At 40.6% G+C, this 15436-nt stretch overlaps 2 protein-coding genes across 3 annotated transcripts; both read right to left on the bottom strand.

Annotated features, from left to right (window-relative positions):
• Window positions 1-9173: 9173 nt before the first annotated feature.
• msrb1b (methionine sulfoxide reductase B1b) lies at window positions 9174-12312 on the bottom strand. The gene is made up of 4 exons (XM_010730807.3): window positions 12088-12312; window positions 10984-11126; window positions 10752-10866; window positions 9174-10035 (listed from the first exon to the last, which is right to left on the bottom strand). The coding sequence occupies exons 1-4, from the start codon at window positions 12140-12142 to the stop codon at window positions 10019-10021; spliced, it is 330 nt and encodes a 109-aa protein (XP_010729109.3). The 5' UTR covers window positions 12143-12312; the 3' UTR covers window positions 9174-10018.
• A 725-nt stretch (window positions 12313-13037) lies between these two features.
• neurl2 (neuralized E3 ubiquitin protein ligase 2) lies at window positions 13038-14754 on the bottom strand. 2 transcript variants are annotated; one of them, XM_010730826.3, is made up of 2 exons: window positions 13721-14754; window positions 13038-13354 (listed from the first exon to the last, which is right to left on the bottom strand). In XM_010730826.3, exons 1-2 carry the CDS (start codon window positions 14496-14498, stop codon window positions 13239-13241), a joined length of 894 nt encoding a protein of 297 aa, XP_010729128.1. In that variant the 5' UTR covers window positions 14499-14754; the 3' UTR covers window positions 13038-13238. The 2 variants fall into 2 exon arrangements, with proteins under 2 accessions (XP_010729128.1, XP_019108427.1); XM_019252882.2 differs by having other exon boundaries at window positions 13835-14754.
• Between the last annotated feature and the right edge of the window lie 682 nt (window positions 14755-15436).

Raw genomic sequence — 15436 nt, 5'->3', positions numbered from 1 at the left:
CATATTCTCAGCCATAACTGCAGGGCAGAGCTCTGTGGCGAGCTGGGTAAGTATAGGGCACGGCAGCACTGTACATTATCACATGGGTGTGGCTTCGAGCTCGCTGCTTGAAAAATGTTTTCAATTGAGGAGTAAAGAAGGCACGTAAAGTGCCAGGGCATGCCTGCACAGGATCGTCGCCTCACTGTGTGACACAGGGATATTCAAGGGTAATAACAAAAACTGTTTACCAGTTTAAAGATGAGTCATTACAGAGGGAAAAGGTGACAGTAGCTGCCTCCACGAAACCCGACCTGACGTCTTTCTGTCTTATCATGTTTCAACTTTTACTGCAGGTCATTGTGGTTAAACAGTTGCCATTGTACCTAATAAAACGTCACAGTTTTTCCACATTGGTTGTTTAAATGGGCTATAGCAGCCTTTTACTTGTGTTTATTTCTTTTTTCTTTTTTATTTCATCGTGTAGTTGAGAGAAAAACTGGAGGGGAACAAATCAACTTCAGATGGTTTCTGCTTAGTGGAAACAATCTGGTTTTGTACTAAAACAAATATTATGACTCGCTCTCAGTCATAAATGTAGTTTCTGTGTAATAAGATTGGGGGAAATCCGTAATGATGTGTTGATCACAGTTAACGGCACGCTGACCAATCATGTGCTTCCAGTTTTTTGAGCCCATTCATAAAACTTTGAGGAGTAATAAAGCAGCAGGATGATAACAAAATATCCAGATGTGTCATGCAGCGTTGAGCTCTAGACAAAACAACATGGGAGAGAAATCAGCTTATCTCGTGGAAGCTCAACAGAAGAAAGCGGCTGAAACAAAACGTTACATTCAGCGAGATGAAGAGTCAGTTTAGAGAAGCTTCACAGGTCGAGATTCATGGGGGTTTATCTCCAGGATATGGCGGAAATGGAATATAATATTCAAGTTTTTTTTCATTTGTGTATAATCACCTGAAAAAAAGAATTGTTATGTTTTTGTTACCTAAGTGAGCTGGTCCCCTTGTTCCCAGTCCATCTTGTTGGACCACCATGTTTTTACAGTAGCCCAGAATGGACAAACTAAACGCTGCCTTTAGATATACAATTTGCGTTTTTTGAGAGTTTATGGTCACCATAGTTTCTCCATTATGCTTCGAAGGGAGCATGAGACCAGTTTGTTGCACTCTGCAACTTAAATCATTTTCTATAAAAGAACGCCATATTGTATCATTTATTTCTCCAATACAAAATATCAAAGTAAAAAAAAATGATGACGTTTTCTTGTCTTTCCTTATGAAACTAAATATTTAAGACATTTCCTTTTAGAAATTCAGCGGTCAAAGGCTTTGAAAATGTCCACACTTCAGGAACAGGAAGGGAAACGACTGTCTCCAGCTATGCACATTTTTGAGGCGGTTGGGTTTGAAAAGGTTTCATAAACCAAAAGTTTTTACTACATCCTGTCTCCGTGGAAAGCACAAAAGACACAAATATCACCAAAATGGATATTTCAAGAGTTTTAGTCTGACTGCATTCATTTGTTGAGCAATTGCTATCGTCTATCCATCTTGTGGGAGCAGGTGCAGAGTTTTTTAAACACTGCTGTTTCGAATCTCATTCTGTCAATCTCACATTTTGTGAAAGATGACAATACATTTTGTCATGTTATTCTTATTTTAAGGCCATTATACACAGATGAAAACATAATTATGAATAAACGATTCAGCTTCACAATCTATAAATAGAACCCCCTAAATCTGAACACACTGGACCTTTAACTTCAAATCTTTACGTGAAGTTGGACAACAACAAGTTAGGTCATGTTAATGAACTGAACACAGGAATGAAGTCAGAGTACAGGTGACGTCAGACCCGTTTAATGACAGCAGTGCTATCAGCCAATCTGTGCTGCACGCCGCAGCAGTAAGCAATCAGCCTCTTTGATAGGTTATCTGACAGGTGTAACTCAAGGTAATAAGACCACCGTGTAAAATGTGCTGATTTGACCTCCACTTTACTCACAGGTTGTGTAAGTGCAGTATATATATATACATATATATATGTGTGTGTGTGTGTGTGTGTGTGTGTGTGTGCCTTTTGTGCAGGCATCCCTTCGTTGACCTCCCATTTTCCTTTGCATTGAATTCAAACATTTCGTCAAGAATCTTGGACGGCATGCTACAGCTACAGTGCGATTTACTGCATCGTGTATAGAGGATTTCCAAACCCATACGATTCCATGATCTACAGTCATGATGTCATTCATGCAACAAAGACTGGCCTATAATCATTCTGGTCACTTCTTCTCTCTGCTATGAAATTCCACAGAGGAGGATGATATATCAGAAGCTGGACACGGCTGTAAATATAGAGACGCGCAGCGCTGGTAGACCATCTGATAGGTACTTGCAGAATCCAAGGACAAAATAAAAATGACTAATGCTTGCAACGGTCTCTGTCTCTGTGTTTGTGTAGATGCTAGGAGCTTTTTTTTGGAGTTATAACTTCATCTAGGATCCTCTGTTGGATTATATAACAATTTAAGCTGCAGAAATCAATGGAGTGTGGCACATGAGGGGCCTCAAGAAAACTTTGAAAACTAGTAAGATCTTCAGCAGTCTCACCACAGAATTATACCTCTGAGATATGAGATTGAGCCTGATCCACTGAAAGAGAAAGGCAGCCTAAACAAACATGACCCCCACCAACCACTACAACCACACACAAACAACACACACACACACACACCAGCGTCTGCTTTCAGAGTGTATCATAGTTCCAGGTCTGCAGCAGGAGGCCAAGACAAAAGCTCCTGATTAAATAGTTTTGGAGCGTGCGGTGCTCCGGCTCGGAGAGTTCAAGCTGCTTTGAAGCCAGTCGCTGTGTTTGGCTGTTATCTGCTTTCTGGACTGGACCAAAGATAAGGTGGTGAGACAGCGTTCAGAGACGATGTTTACAGTCCGCGGTGTTGTCAGGAGGCATCCATGGTGAAGTAGAAATGCGGTGATGGTGATGATTGGGAAGATGTAGCTTGAAACCTGGATGTGCTTCTACCTGCTGCTGCCAGACACGCTATGAAACACTTTGTGTAAACTTTGAATCGGCTCATGTGCTTCTGGTTTTCATTTGATGTTGGTTAAAGGACCAGTACACCCAAAACAACAAAAAAAGGTCTTTTCATCTCTAAATGTGGTGCACAGCCATGGTTTTATTTGCCAAAGATGTCTCTGAGATGTCGTCTTTACCCCTCGCCTTTTGTCCGAGGGTGTCTGAAAGTCAACCATGAACAACCCCAGTTCATCATCATCTTTTTAAAAGATGAAAAATCATTTCAAGAACATGACTTTACAGGAAAAAAAACACTGGCACACACACACACAGATGTACTGTATCACACCATCAGAGAGTGATATCACAAAACCAACATCTGCATCACTACATGCATTTTTTGGTTATTTGGGTATTTTTTTTTGCATACAGTATATTTTTGTTTTTACTCTGTCGGAAAAATCTCTTTATCGTGTAACGCGGTGAGGAGTTTGAAGAGTGAAACAGCAACAGTAGGAGGGAGGGAGTGTAGGTCACTTGGTGGTTAAACCGCAATTGGTGGAGGTGAGAAAATAAGCAAAGTCTGAGCACCTGTGTGTGCACCACCATGAAAACCTTTGAGGAAACACCGTTAGAAAGTGTGTGTGTCTCTGTCATGGAGCAGCCTCGAAGCTATTTTGGTCCGTTGTCTACGCAGCTTCATAGCGCTCAAGGAGCTGTTCAGAAATGGAGCATTTTGGCTTCCAGACTTTGTTGACTTGCTCAGATGTAGTCATTTTTCCTGGTTGCTTTTACCATCTGTAAATGGGTTGGTTAATTTGGTGTGCATCTGAAACACCATCAGCAATATTGCAAAATAGTGTGGCAGCTTCTCCTTTGAGCGACATACAAGAGTCTTACATATATAAACGCATGTATGACACATATATTGACTAACACTGAATCAGAGCTATTGTGAAACATCGAGGAAGAACGGTAATAAGTCAGTAAAGTCCCTCGTTGCTTTCTAACTCAAATCCTATCTAGGAGCCGAAAGGTGTCGATACCTCGCTGTCTGTTCCGCCTGTTCACTGACTTATTGAGCAGCAGCTCAATGCTCTGGATCTCCCGAGTATGATGTATGACGATATGCGTGTGGGGTCCGCAGGGACCCTGAGAGATGCTGCTGACATTGGGGACACACAGTAGGCCCTGTGAGCTGGGCGCTGTAGTCTACAGGCACCAAATGTCAGGACATCAAGATGGATGGTAGAGATTTTCTCTATGTCCAGAGGATGGGGCATAATTTAGCCCAGATGTCGAGTAACTCTTGGTCTCACTGATGGACTGGTTAGTTGACAGTTTGAATTTCTCAGATAAATTCACAGCTTTTTCTGAACTAACCCCCCTTCCTGAACTACAGGCTACAGTAGCACTGCCCGAACATTGCACAGCTACTGTTGAGTGATTTAGCAAGTAAGAACTATTTTTTCATCTCCAATATTTTTTGCCTTTATTTACTTCATTAAATGGTTGTTAGGGAATAATTGTTTTGACATATGTAGGTCAGTTTATTCGTCATATGGAATACTGCTCAACCTGTGAAAACAGCTGTATAATGTGGCTCCGGAGATGCATTGTAAAGTCTGTAAAAATAACCCCGATGACGTCATTAGGGTTGTCTCTGATTTCACTTGAGACTTTCAAGTTTTATCATAAATTCTAAATAAAGGATTTAAGACAAAAGTCTGGATTACAGTTTGGAGTTTGGAAAATGTGATCATAGGATCTCTTATTTTTAGATTAAACATGCTTAGAAAAAAAACACTTCCTGCGTCCCTCCAACTCTACATGGTGTGTGCTTTAAGCTTTAGGCCGACAGAATGCTACAGAGCCAGTATTTTTGGATCATACAAGGGACTAAAAGTCAGGATGTTGGCCTCTGCCGCCACCAACTTTATGGAAATGGAGTTCTTATTCGGTGGAATAACTTCTTTAAGCCACCTGCTGTAAAGATCCATTGAAAAGTATGGGCTGATAATCAAATTAACGAATAAAAAAGACCAAGTGGAAACAGCTCTTCTTCAGTGTATTGCACTTCTTTTTATAAAATTTCATCATTCTGCATGAACATTCATACGGAAGAAATTAATCACAATATAAATGATACAGTTGACATCATCGACACACCCATACAGTAAGTTAAAAAACTAGTTAGCTGGCAGCAGCAGTTAAGCACAATCAAATTACTTTTACGCAGCACACAACTTAACCGAAAGCAAGTTGAGGCCTGATATCTGGGGCATCTTCGCACGAAAAATGTAAATTACAACATATTTGTGACATGTACTGGCATAAGATTGCCTTCCTGACATTCAAAAGCAATTTAACAGTTGCTGTTAGTAAGGGAGTGGTGGCTATGTAAACCACACTTTCCATTCAGTGAGGTTTAACCAGGCCAGATTGTGTACAACACCGTGTATTATCTGCCTTCCTGTCAGGCAGGATACAACTAATAAGCCCTTATGCTGGTGTGGTGAAGCCCCTATGAGTACTAACGTTTCCTTTCGAATGTTTAACGGTTACATCTCAGTCTTGATCTAGAGAATAACAAAAACTATTGTCTGTGTGTAGTGTGTTTGTGTTTTCTGGCATGGCAGCCTGCACTAATATGCCCCTAATAACCATGATGTCATCCACCTGTTTCTTTGGCTGCGAGGCAGCGTTGACTGATGGGACAATTTTGGATAATCATCTTATCTGATCTGGAGCTCATAAGCTGAAACCCAAAGAAATTATGAGCCATAAATTTGAAAAGTGGTTTATCCCAAAATACTTACGGGACTTTATCCACTTTGGCGAAAATGGCGGTTTTCAAACTGTGTTTCTTTAAAATAATGTTTATCAAGTCTGGAAAACTGTTTGTTTTCATGAAATACGGTAATTTGGTTTCGTTTACCCTTTCAATCATTTTGTGGCAGGGGATTTCTACCTAAGCTGTTCATATTTAATGAAAGGTTTACCTGTACAGTCCAGAAAGGAAAGGTGAGGGTCCCTGAATGCAACAGTGCAATAACATGCTCTGAAACGACCTTTCAGAAGGTGCAGCTGTGCCCTGAATACCCTTTCCTTTTTATAATATTGTGTAGGTAGCTCTTTCATGCGTACGCTGCATCTGCATCAAACATTAACCCCGTCTCAGGCCAGCCAGGTTAATGCACTGCCTGTAAGACCCGTCTGCCCTTTGAGAAGGTTCACCATTAACCTCAAGATCAGTGGGATAAAAAGATGTCCTGAGTTCACACTGCTTTGAGAAAAGACTCAATTCAATGCTGTCTGAAGATGTGAAGATGTGAGTTATACAGCGTGACACATCAGTGATGACAGGACATATTATTGTTGATGTATCTGTCTCATACTCGGGGTGTGAAATGCCAAGAAGAAGCATTTTCAAAACCACATCGCTGTTCAGACCAGTTCGGTAGTTAGCATGTTTGTGGTCTAGACATATGCCACTTTATTACTGCCAAAACACTCCTTTGAATTCTTGCGAGGCTCTGATGGGAAAGTTACCATAATTTACACATCAAACTTAAATGAAAATATCTTATTAAAACTATTAATCACGGTGTCTCATGGTGTATTTTCTTTTTCCTGAGGATAACATTCATGACATTAAAACATAGTCATGTGTCTAGTCAGGCAGAGAAAGAATGATAGAAGAAAAATATATGGGAGTAAAATAAAAGGAAACCATCAGAAGAAAGGTTTGATTAAGGCATCAGTTGAAAATGAAAAGTACTGCAACAGGTTTTAACCATCTAATATACTTCATGAAAGCAGAGTTGAAAGGGAAAAACACACACACAGGAGCACAACGGTTGGTGCATATGTTAGCCTACAGCTAATGTCCTGCAGGTTGTTACATTGGATGCTTGTATGCAAATACACAAACCTTCCAGCAAACAAATGTGTGCAAATAACACATGGTGAAAGTTAAGTTTGCTCAATTACTGTAGTCATCCTTTCACTGTTCATTGTTTAACTCGTATAATACTTTGACCAAAGCATATATAAGCATATTTGTATAGTTATTGTGAGCATGTCAGACTTTAGCTTTAACATTTGACTTCAGCTTTTCGCTCAAAGCACCACTGTGTACAGCTGCTAACATGGCTATATAGTATTTTTTTAAAGGACCAGTGTGTAGAATTTTGTGGCACCTGGTAGTGCAGTTGCTGATTACAACCCCATTGCCTCACCCTCTCCTTTTCAAAGCATGAAGCATGAAACAGCACCTACAACACATGAAGGGGCCTTACTAGAGTAAGTGTTTTGTTTGTCTGTTCTGGGCCACAGTTGCCCATAGCCATGGACTGATGATCAGTGATCAGTGATTTGATTGCCTTGCTTTTCCAAGATACTGAACCCCCTCCTGCCCCTGAAGGTTGTGAAATCTGTATGAATGGTTAAGTTCCCAAAAACTGATGAGCAGTTGGGACCTTGCATGGTAGCCAACGCCATCAGTGTATGAATGGGTGTAAAGCACCTTGAGCGTTCAGAAGACTAGAAAGGCTCTATACAAGCACAGTCCATTTATCTCCATTTATTTATCGTATCTGTTCAACGTGGCAGACTGTGGAACCTGTAGAGGACCTGCAACTTCTGTAGATATAAAACTCTCATTCTTTGGTAACAAAAACATAATGATTGTTATTTTTAGTTGATTATACACTAATAAAAAACAGAGTTCTGCATATTATATTACGTTTCTGCCGTATGCTGTAAATAGAGCCCCGTAAATCTTACACACTGGAAAGAGTCGGTCTCTGAAAATCCAGAGGAAAGCTGTTGTGGGAAACAAGAGTAAAGTAACCTAAAATAAATGACAGGTTCAAGTACAGTGAGCACATCAAAAAGGTAAATTATGGCTGGAATGCACCGAACTTCACAGACCGATGGAATAACAGAGCAAGATGATCCAAGGGTTGTTTTTTTGTCTTTAATTACAGAGTTCACCTCAGTTATCTGATGGAGCAATCGCATTCTCATCTCCCTGTATTTGCTTAATGCTTATCTCAAACAGCCGCTCGTGTAGAGATCGACGGGCAGAGTATAACAGAACCGCTGCCAAGGTTGTGGGTTTGATCACTAGCAGGACCACCTATACTAAAAATGCATGCAGTACAGTAAGGCGACTTGGGTAAAAAACATCCACCAAATGTAGAATGCTATGTTAAAAGAATATACTGCTGAGCATTTGCCTGCCAAAACAACACAAGAGGAAATTTACTCAGCCATAACAACCTCAATGCAAGGTCAGGCTTCTCCACCACACTGAGGGCTGAAAGTCATTTGAATACCTTTGGCAGCGTGTTGAAGTCAAGCTGGATGGATGTCGAGTGGCGCTCCAGAATATTCATATTGTTGATGCTGAGAGTTCAACGACATCTACGAATGTTATGATGACCTCTCGTAATTGCACACTACAAGAAGTGATGTTTTGAAAGAAAATATGCTTCAAACTTTACTTGTCTGTGGTGAGACCAATAATGTAGACGAAAGATTGGGTCTTTACGCGCGTGTATATGTGTGTGAATACTGTATGCAAGCCATCAATATATCAGTGCATGCGGTAACTTAAAGTGAAAAGAGACGTGAGAGTGTATGGCAGTGTGTTGATTGGCACACACGTTTTTCTGGGATTGCGTGTGTATGTGTGTGTGTGTGTGTGTGTGTGTGTGTGTACTTCCTTTGTAATGATAGCCCTCAGTCTCTTGCCAGGCGGCCAGGCTACTCCTCGAAACCTCAGGGTGTTTGCCAACCCCCGGAGCCTAGAGAATACATCCTGTAGCTGGTCCACAGAGAGAGCCTGAGCCCCTGTTAGCTACTGAAGCATTCATAATTAATGCAAGACAACAAACACAGTCTGCGTTCATAGAAAGTTTTTAAATGTGCAGCAGTGAAACATGCAGGTAGTGCAGACTCTAAAGTTAACTGGCAAAACTGGTGAAAACGTGGTGTAAGCAGGATGAGACCTCCATCTAGAGGTCGATCTAGGGAACATCAGCTCCTCTGCTGAGAGTTAAAGATAAATGAACAATTATGGGAGAAGTCTTAAGATTAAGCTTTAACAAAAATGTACTTTTCCCTCTGAGAAGAAAACCTCAAAACTGAACTGTACAGTACTTTTAATTAATGTACTCACATTCCACCTGCAAAGAAATCGTCACAGAAAAGACAAAAATCTATCAAACTATACTTTATTTGTGTTATTTGTTTGTTCCTTCATATGCATACACCGACAACGAAGGATAAATCAAACAATCCTATTTTCTTACTAAACTAAGTAAAATGCAAATGAAACAAAAAGAATGAATCTGGATTATTTTGCATTTTTTGCACAGGCAAAAAGTCTGTCTCTTCAAGTAAACCTGCTTACAGTACATGACATACAGCGATAAAAATATAGCTGACTAGAGATTGCTTTTGTATAATTGTGAAATAGACAGTAGACAGCAAAGAGCAGCCTGGCAGGAAGTGCAGACTTTCTTAAGTGCATAGATTGAATGGTTAAATTTAAAAGGAAAGTAAATGAGAGTAACTGTTTCAGGCAATATCATGTAAACTGAAACAATTCAATTCGTGCAAAACATAGCAATAACAGGCAATCACCTGCTGATGAACTTTCTAAACAGTTGCTGTGTCTTTCTATATCTCAACAACCTTCTAACTAAAATCACATGCATCTACTGACACATTTTATTAAGAGCGACATAATAATTCAGATGAGGTATTGAAAAAAATGTAACGTTTGTTTTGTAAAGGAACATTTACAGAGGTGTTGGTCCTGTCACTGTGTCACAGACTGGTCAAAGACTCTTCAGTGGACAGGAAGTCCCTCTCAGGTATTTCTCCTGCCCACGTCACTCGCTGACCCGACCTGTTCACCGGTTCTGGACTGAGCAGCAGACACAGCAGCTGGAGTGAAAAGTCAGACCTCGCTCTTTACTGCTTGTCTTTTCCTGGGATGGAGACAAAAGAGAAACACACTCACTGTATAACTCTGTGAGCGCATTAGGTCAGAAAAAAAATGATTCACATTCTCGTTCCCAGAATATTTTGCAGGTTATGCAGCTCAACATGTTATAAAGGTGTCAAAATAATCCTCTAATATACAGTTACCACCAGGGATACATTTGGCATAATGAGTGCTTTTATTTTGTTACTTTAAGTACACAGATTGCTGTTAATCCTACCATATTTTTTTTTACTTCTGTGAGATTTTAAATGCAATTTTCTTGTCATGTATTTTTATATTGTTATACAAATACTTTTATCAACCTTACCGAAAATCACACAAAAACATTTTCTCACTCACTCCCACTCATTTTTAGCCATGTGAAAACTGCATTTTGTACCACTTTTCCGCTGCAACCCCAGAGCAATGTAGGTAAGTGGAATTTAATAAGTGCTTGTTGCACAAAGCATTGTCGAGAAAACACACCCACAAAAACCAACATGTATTTCTTCAAACAATGTCCTACTTACTTCAGACATTCTACAGATGCTGCTCTGTGGCCACTTCTCATTATTTTCTACTTCTGGATGAAAATACTTCCCAATAAAAAAACTGTCCTCAGTAACCTTGGGAATTGTTTTTGGGAAAGCAGAGTGAGACTTTCAGGGTTTTGACAAACTAATACTTCAACCTGCCTGTACCTCACTCAGGTCATCTTACCTTTGGGGACAAACTTGAGCGAGTGGCTGAATATTCAAAAACGGGAAACTCCTTCCTCTGGGCCGTCATTTATAAACTCATGGCCCAGCCCGTTGCCACACTTGCCACAGAGAACCTGTATAAACACAGTCACATCCAGCTCATGTGCCATATCCTGATGAACAAATGTTCTACAGTAAAACAAAGAGAAACCAATAGTAAAACATAAAAGAACTCAAGTTGTGTTCCTGACCTTGAAGGCGGTGAGAGTCTCCATCATCTTGGTCACGCTGTCCTCTCTGATGGTGTCAGTGAAAGCCGGCCAAGGAGACGAGTGGCCGAATTTGGACCGACTGGAGAACAGCGGATGGTTACACTGGGAGCACACATAAATACCTGAAGGGGGAGAAAACACACAGAAGTCCAAGATGTCTTATGCTGAAGGGTTTATTGAAGCTTAGCCCAGGAGAATGGATGAAATATCAGTACACTTATCATGATATGATGCCGGGACAATTCTGAGGAAGCCTCTTTGGCTTGTCTATATGCCCTCAGGATAATGCTTCAACTACTCTATGTCCCTAAAAAGTCATTAGTCTACAAGTATGGAAACATATTTACCCTTGGTGGTCCAACATTGTTATCTGATTCTGTAGAGGCTTCTACATTATATACCTTTCTGTTGTGTCTAGGGAGTGAGACAGCCCTATCCTCTAACCTTACCATAGTAATAAAAGAAGTCATTGTCCCCATAAAAATCTAAGAGACTATCCCTACAGTGACCTCAAGACGTAGGCTTGACCCTGTATAATGCATGACATGCTAGAATAGAAAATTCCCTTACACCGAGGTCTATTTGAAAACTGTACAAATCAAATTCAGTTGAATTAATTTAGCTTTTCTTTGTTGAAAATGAGTCCCAAATACTTTATTTTAAAGGGGTCACACACCCAAAGAAAGTTAGAAACACTGTAAGAGGGTCATTTTACTCAATCAAATCTTTAAGTTGAATTCAATATGAAACAAAATGACATTAATACATTGTTGACAGCACATTCATTCTTATGATACATTTCTATTAGAAACTTCACTTTCATCCTGCAGATCTGAGATATCATAGAACAGATATAAGTAAACTGTTTGGCCTATATCCTAAAATGTTGTCACACCTCTCTATACTTACCTCTCTGATATCGCACCATAATTGAATAATATTTTTTGCATTAAAGATCTCTCATTTTAAGCCAACGCTCTAAACAATCCTAGGCCCAAACTATAAATAAAATGAGCATTTTAAGCCCTTTGACTAAATGGAGGTTACATCACATCACACATACTGTAGCCACCGCCTGCTCACCTGGTTTGAAATGATCCTTGTACACCTCACCGCCAAAGAACTGACAGAAGGACATGTTGCGGTGTGTGCACAGATCGGCGGAAGGAAAAAATAGATCTGAAATCTGGCTCTTCAAACGGCGGTGACAGATGACAGGACAGGAGATGCTGTGTTTTTCTTCCTTCTCGTGTGGAAGTGATCCTTGTGGAGATTTAACAGGAGCTCCGCCCAACTGCTGTTACCTGCTTTAACACTAGATGTCAGTGTCTGACAACATAAGCCAGGTAGACCTACGCTGATCCATGAAAGGTAAAGTTTACTCTAAAACCAAGATTTTGGACAGAAAAGGTCTTCTCTGCTGCTGAAATTGCATTGTCATCAGGTGAAACCTCTTAAATTGGTCTATTTACAATTAGGGGTAAATCATTTTTGGAATTTCCCAAACTTATGTTTTAATTTAGGACGAATCAGCATGAGCACATGTGATCATATCCCAGTAAGCTCATCGTGGCTGTCTCAGTGACACAGACATATAGTCAACAATCCCAAACTCAGATGACATTTGATGTAAAAATTCAAACACTTCTAAAAACAATTAGAATTTTGATTCTGTCATGCTGAAGTTAAGCACTTGATTTTCATTTTTTTTTTTTTTATTTGACCTGATTTTCTGAGGAAAAGTATCGAGCAGATACTTCTCACAGCTGCATGCAAACACTGAGGTCTACAGTGATTCAATACCATGAACCTTGATTCAACATGATTTACTTGTTAAATGACCCAAAGTTTTTAACACTACCCCGTAAACTGGGGTTGAAAATATTAAAATCAATCAAACTTTGCATGAGTAATGTGTACTCTGTTTGTCTGCCCTCTGTCTGGCTGCTGAAAGAGAACGTAATAAAGAATCATATCACAGTTATTCCTAACATACATTGTGAGGAGAATCACACAGACAGACACCTGAGCAATACTTTGAATTTATTTATTAGCTGTCATCTCATACCAATGATTGTCAGCATTGTGTTTTTCTGACAGGGATCAAGAGTATTGCCCTGTTAGCTTTATTTTATAGATGAAACATCAAGCTACATTGTGAAAATAAAGATCTTTGGTAGAAACTGGGAGAGAGCTCATGAAAGATAATTCTGTCCATTGCAGATCTGTATCCTTCATTCATACTTGCAGTAGTGCTTTAGTGCCTCGGGTAGCTCCAGCCAGTCAATGGCCATCCTGTGGACAATGTGCTTCTGGATGGCCTTTCTACACAATGTCTGCAAGGATGAGACTGAAGAGGAAAAGGACAAAAAGACTGTGGATTGGCATATTATAACTGATAGAGCTGTATTAAAAGCATGTATGAAATAGCAAATGGGTCTCTGGGTCCCATGTAGAGATGCAAAATAACCACAAAGAGACACAAACAGTCGCAAAGACACATAAAGCGGCCACAGTGAGATGCAAAACAACTATAAAGAGGCACAAAACAGACACAAAACAACCACAAAGAGATGTTAACAACTATAAACATCTCTCAGTCATTTTTATGTCTTTGAGCGTCTGAGATTTCTGGTTCACCACAACAACATGTCTTAGCACAGAGATCCATTGTTTCATAACCAGCCCATGATTAAAATATCTTGATGACACTCACATCCATACTCCACCTGGACAATGCGGACAGACTTAGTAGCAGCAAAGATGTCCACCACAGCATACAGTGGCTCGATGGCAGGGATCCCTTTTGCAGACGCTCCCATGTCCTCACCATTGATGACAATGTGCATATCAGCCAGGTCTCGCCCTTTGGACACATACAGAACTCCTATCCGGCTCCGTCTGGCTGTGGGTGGCAGGGCATTGGTCTTATACAAGTCGTCCAAAATGTGGCTGTAGCGTCCAGGCCTGCTGCGACCAACCAGCTTATCTCTGGGGATCCGAACATTGTCAATATACAAGTGAGTATCAGTAAAGAAAGTCTTTGGCTTGTTGTTGCCTCCTCCTTCATTTCCACCTCCAGCTATATCTTCAACCCCCCCTCGTCCGAGTCTCTGGCCCCAAGCTAGCCCTCCATCTCCAGCCTCTTGAACCTCTACTCCAGCACCTTCTATGATCTTGTTGTGGTTGCGAGTGATTGCAAAAATCCAGCTGTCTCCTAAATCTGTCAAATCTGGGATAGAGTATTCAGGTACCACTTCTAAGTTCCCGGGGTTCCTGGCAGTGAGACCAACCCGGAGGTGGCCACACCAGCCCAGCTCCTTATCCTCGATCTCTATGAGAAAAATCTCCCCGGGCTTCAGAGGTTGTTTGCTGAAACACACTCCATTTGCAAAGCTTTCCACCCGCGTGGCCTGAGTTCCCGAGTAGTCCAGTCTGACATTGGTCCCATGGATGGGGTGGAACTCCATAAATTGGTCAGAGAAGGGCTCCATTTTCAGTTCTGTTGGCACCAATGCGAGCAGTCACTCAGTTCAGAGAACGGAAATAACCAACAAGAAGAAGAGAAATCCCCAGTTGGATAGTTGTCAAAAAACACAGCAAACAGAGGCAAACCTATTAAAACTTTCCAGTCAAACAGTTGTGCAGTGGGTTCAGACTATTGTCAAACAACACGTGGTCATACTGGAGACACAACAACTTGCACAGATAAGATTCTTGCTCTGCCTATCTGTAGGCCACACAGAGAAGCTTCTGGTAGAGGGCTATTTTTGAACAGCTGCATATGTCAACAGATGGCAAGGTATGTGTGTGTGTGTGTGTGTGTGTGTGTGTGTGTGTGTGTGTGTGCGCGTATGTGTTGAGTTGAGGGAGGTGGCCAACATGCACATGCCCCCAGTCACTCACGCACCAGACGTGCACATAGGTGGGGTTAGTGGGGGCAACAAAGCCCTCAGGGCACCGGTGCTCATTCGATTTTCACGAACTCGTGTACTGAAGTAATAGCAGTGTAATTATCATAACACTGTATGCCAGCGAGATATATTAAACAGCAGGCCTTTCATAGCTGCACTCTAAATATAGCCATGCCATGCAAATACAGTCTGCATTTCATTCTTATGTAAAGCAGCAATTAAAGTAATATACCAGGATAAAGAGGTCTCTGGAGATTTATTATGATAATGGAATTATAGTTTAAAAATACGACGGGGCATTATATTTAAGAAGGGCAGCTGTCAGACAATACTATTATATTCATTATATATGAGTAAGTGTAAAGGTATTTTCATCATCTCATCATTAATTATACATAATATTAACCAGGAGCTATCCCATACTTGGTACAGTCCTTATTAAAAATGGTTTTCTTGCAGTATTTAGGACAGAGATCACTGATCAAGGTCAGAGCTTTAAAGTGAGACCATGTAAATAT

Source organism: Larimichthys crocea, chromosome XVI (genome assembly GCF_000972845.2).
Source record: "Larimichthys crocea isolate SSNF chromosome XVI, L_crocea_2.0, whole genome shotgun sequence".
Taxonomy (NCBI): domain Eukaryota; kingdom Metazoa; phylum Chordata; class Actinopteri; family Sciaenidae; genus Larimichthys; species Larimichthys crocea.
Note: the sequence above shows the minus strand (reverse complement) of the source record. Positions and strands in the feature narration are given on the sequence as shown.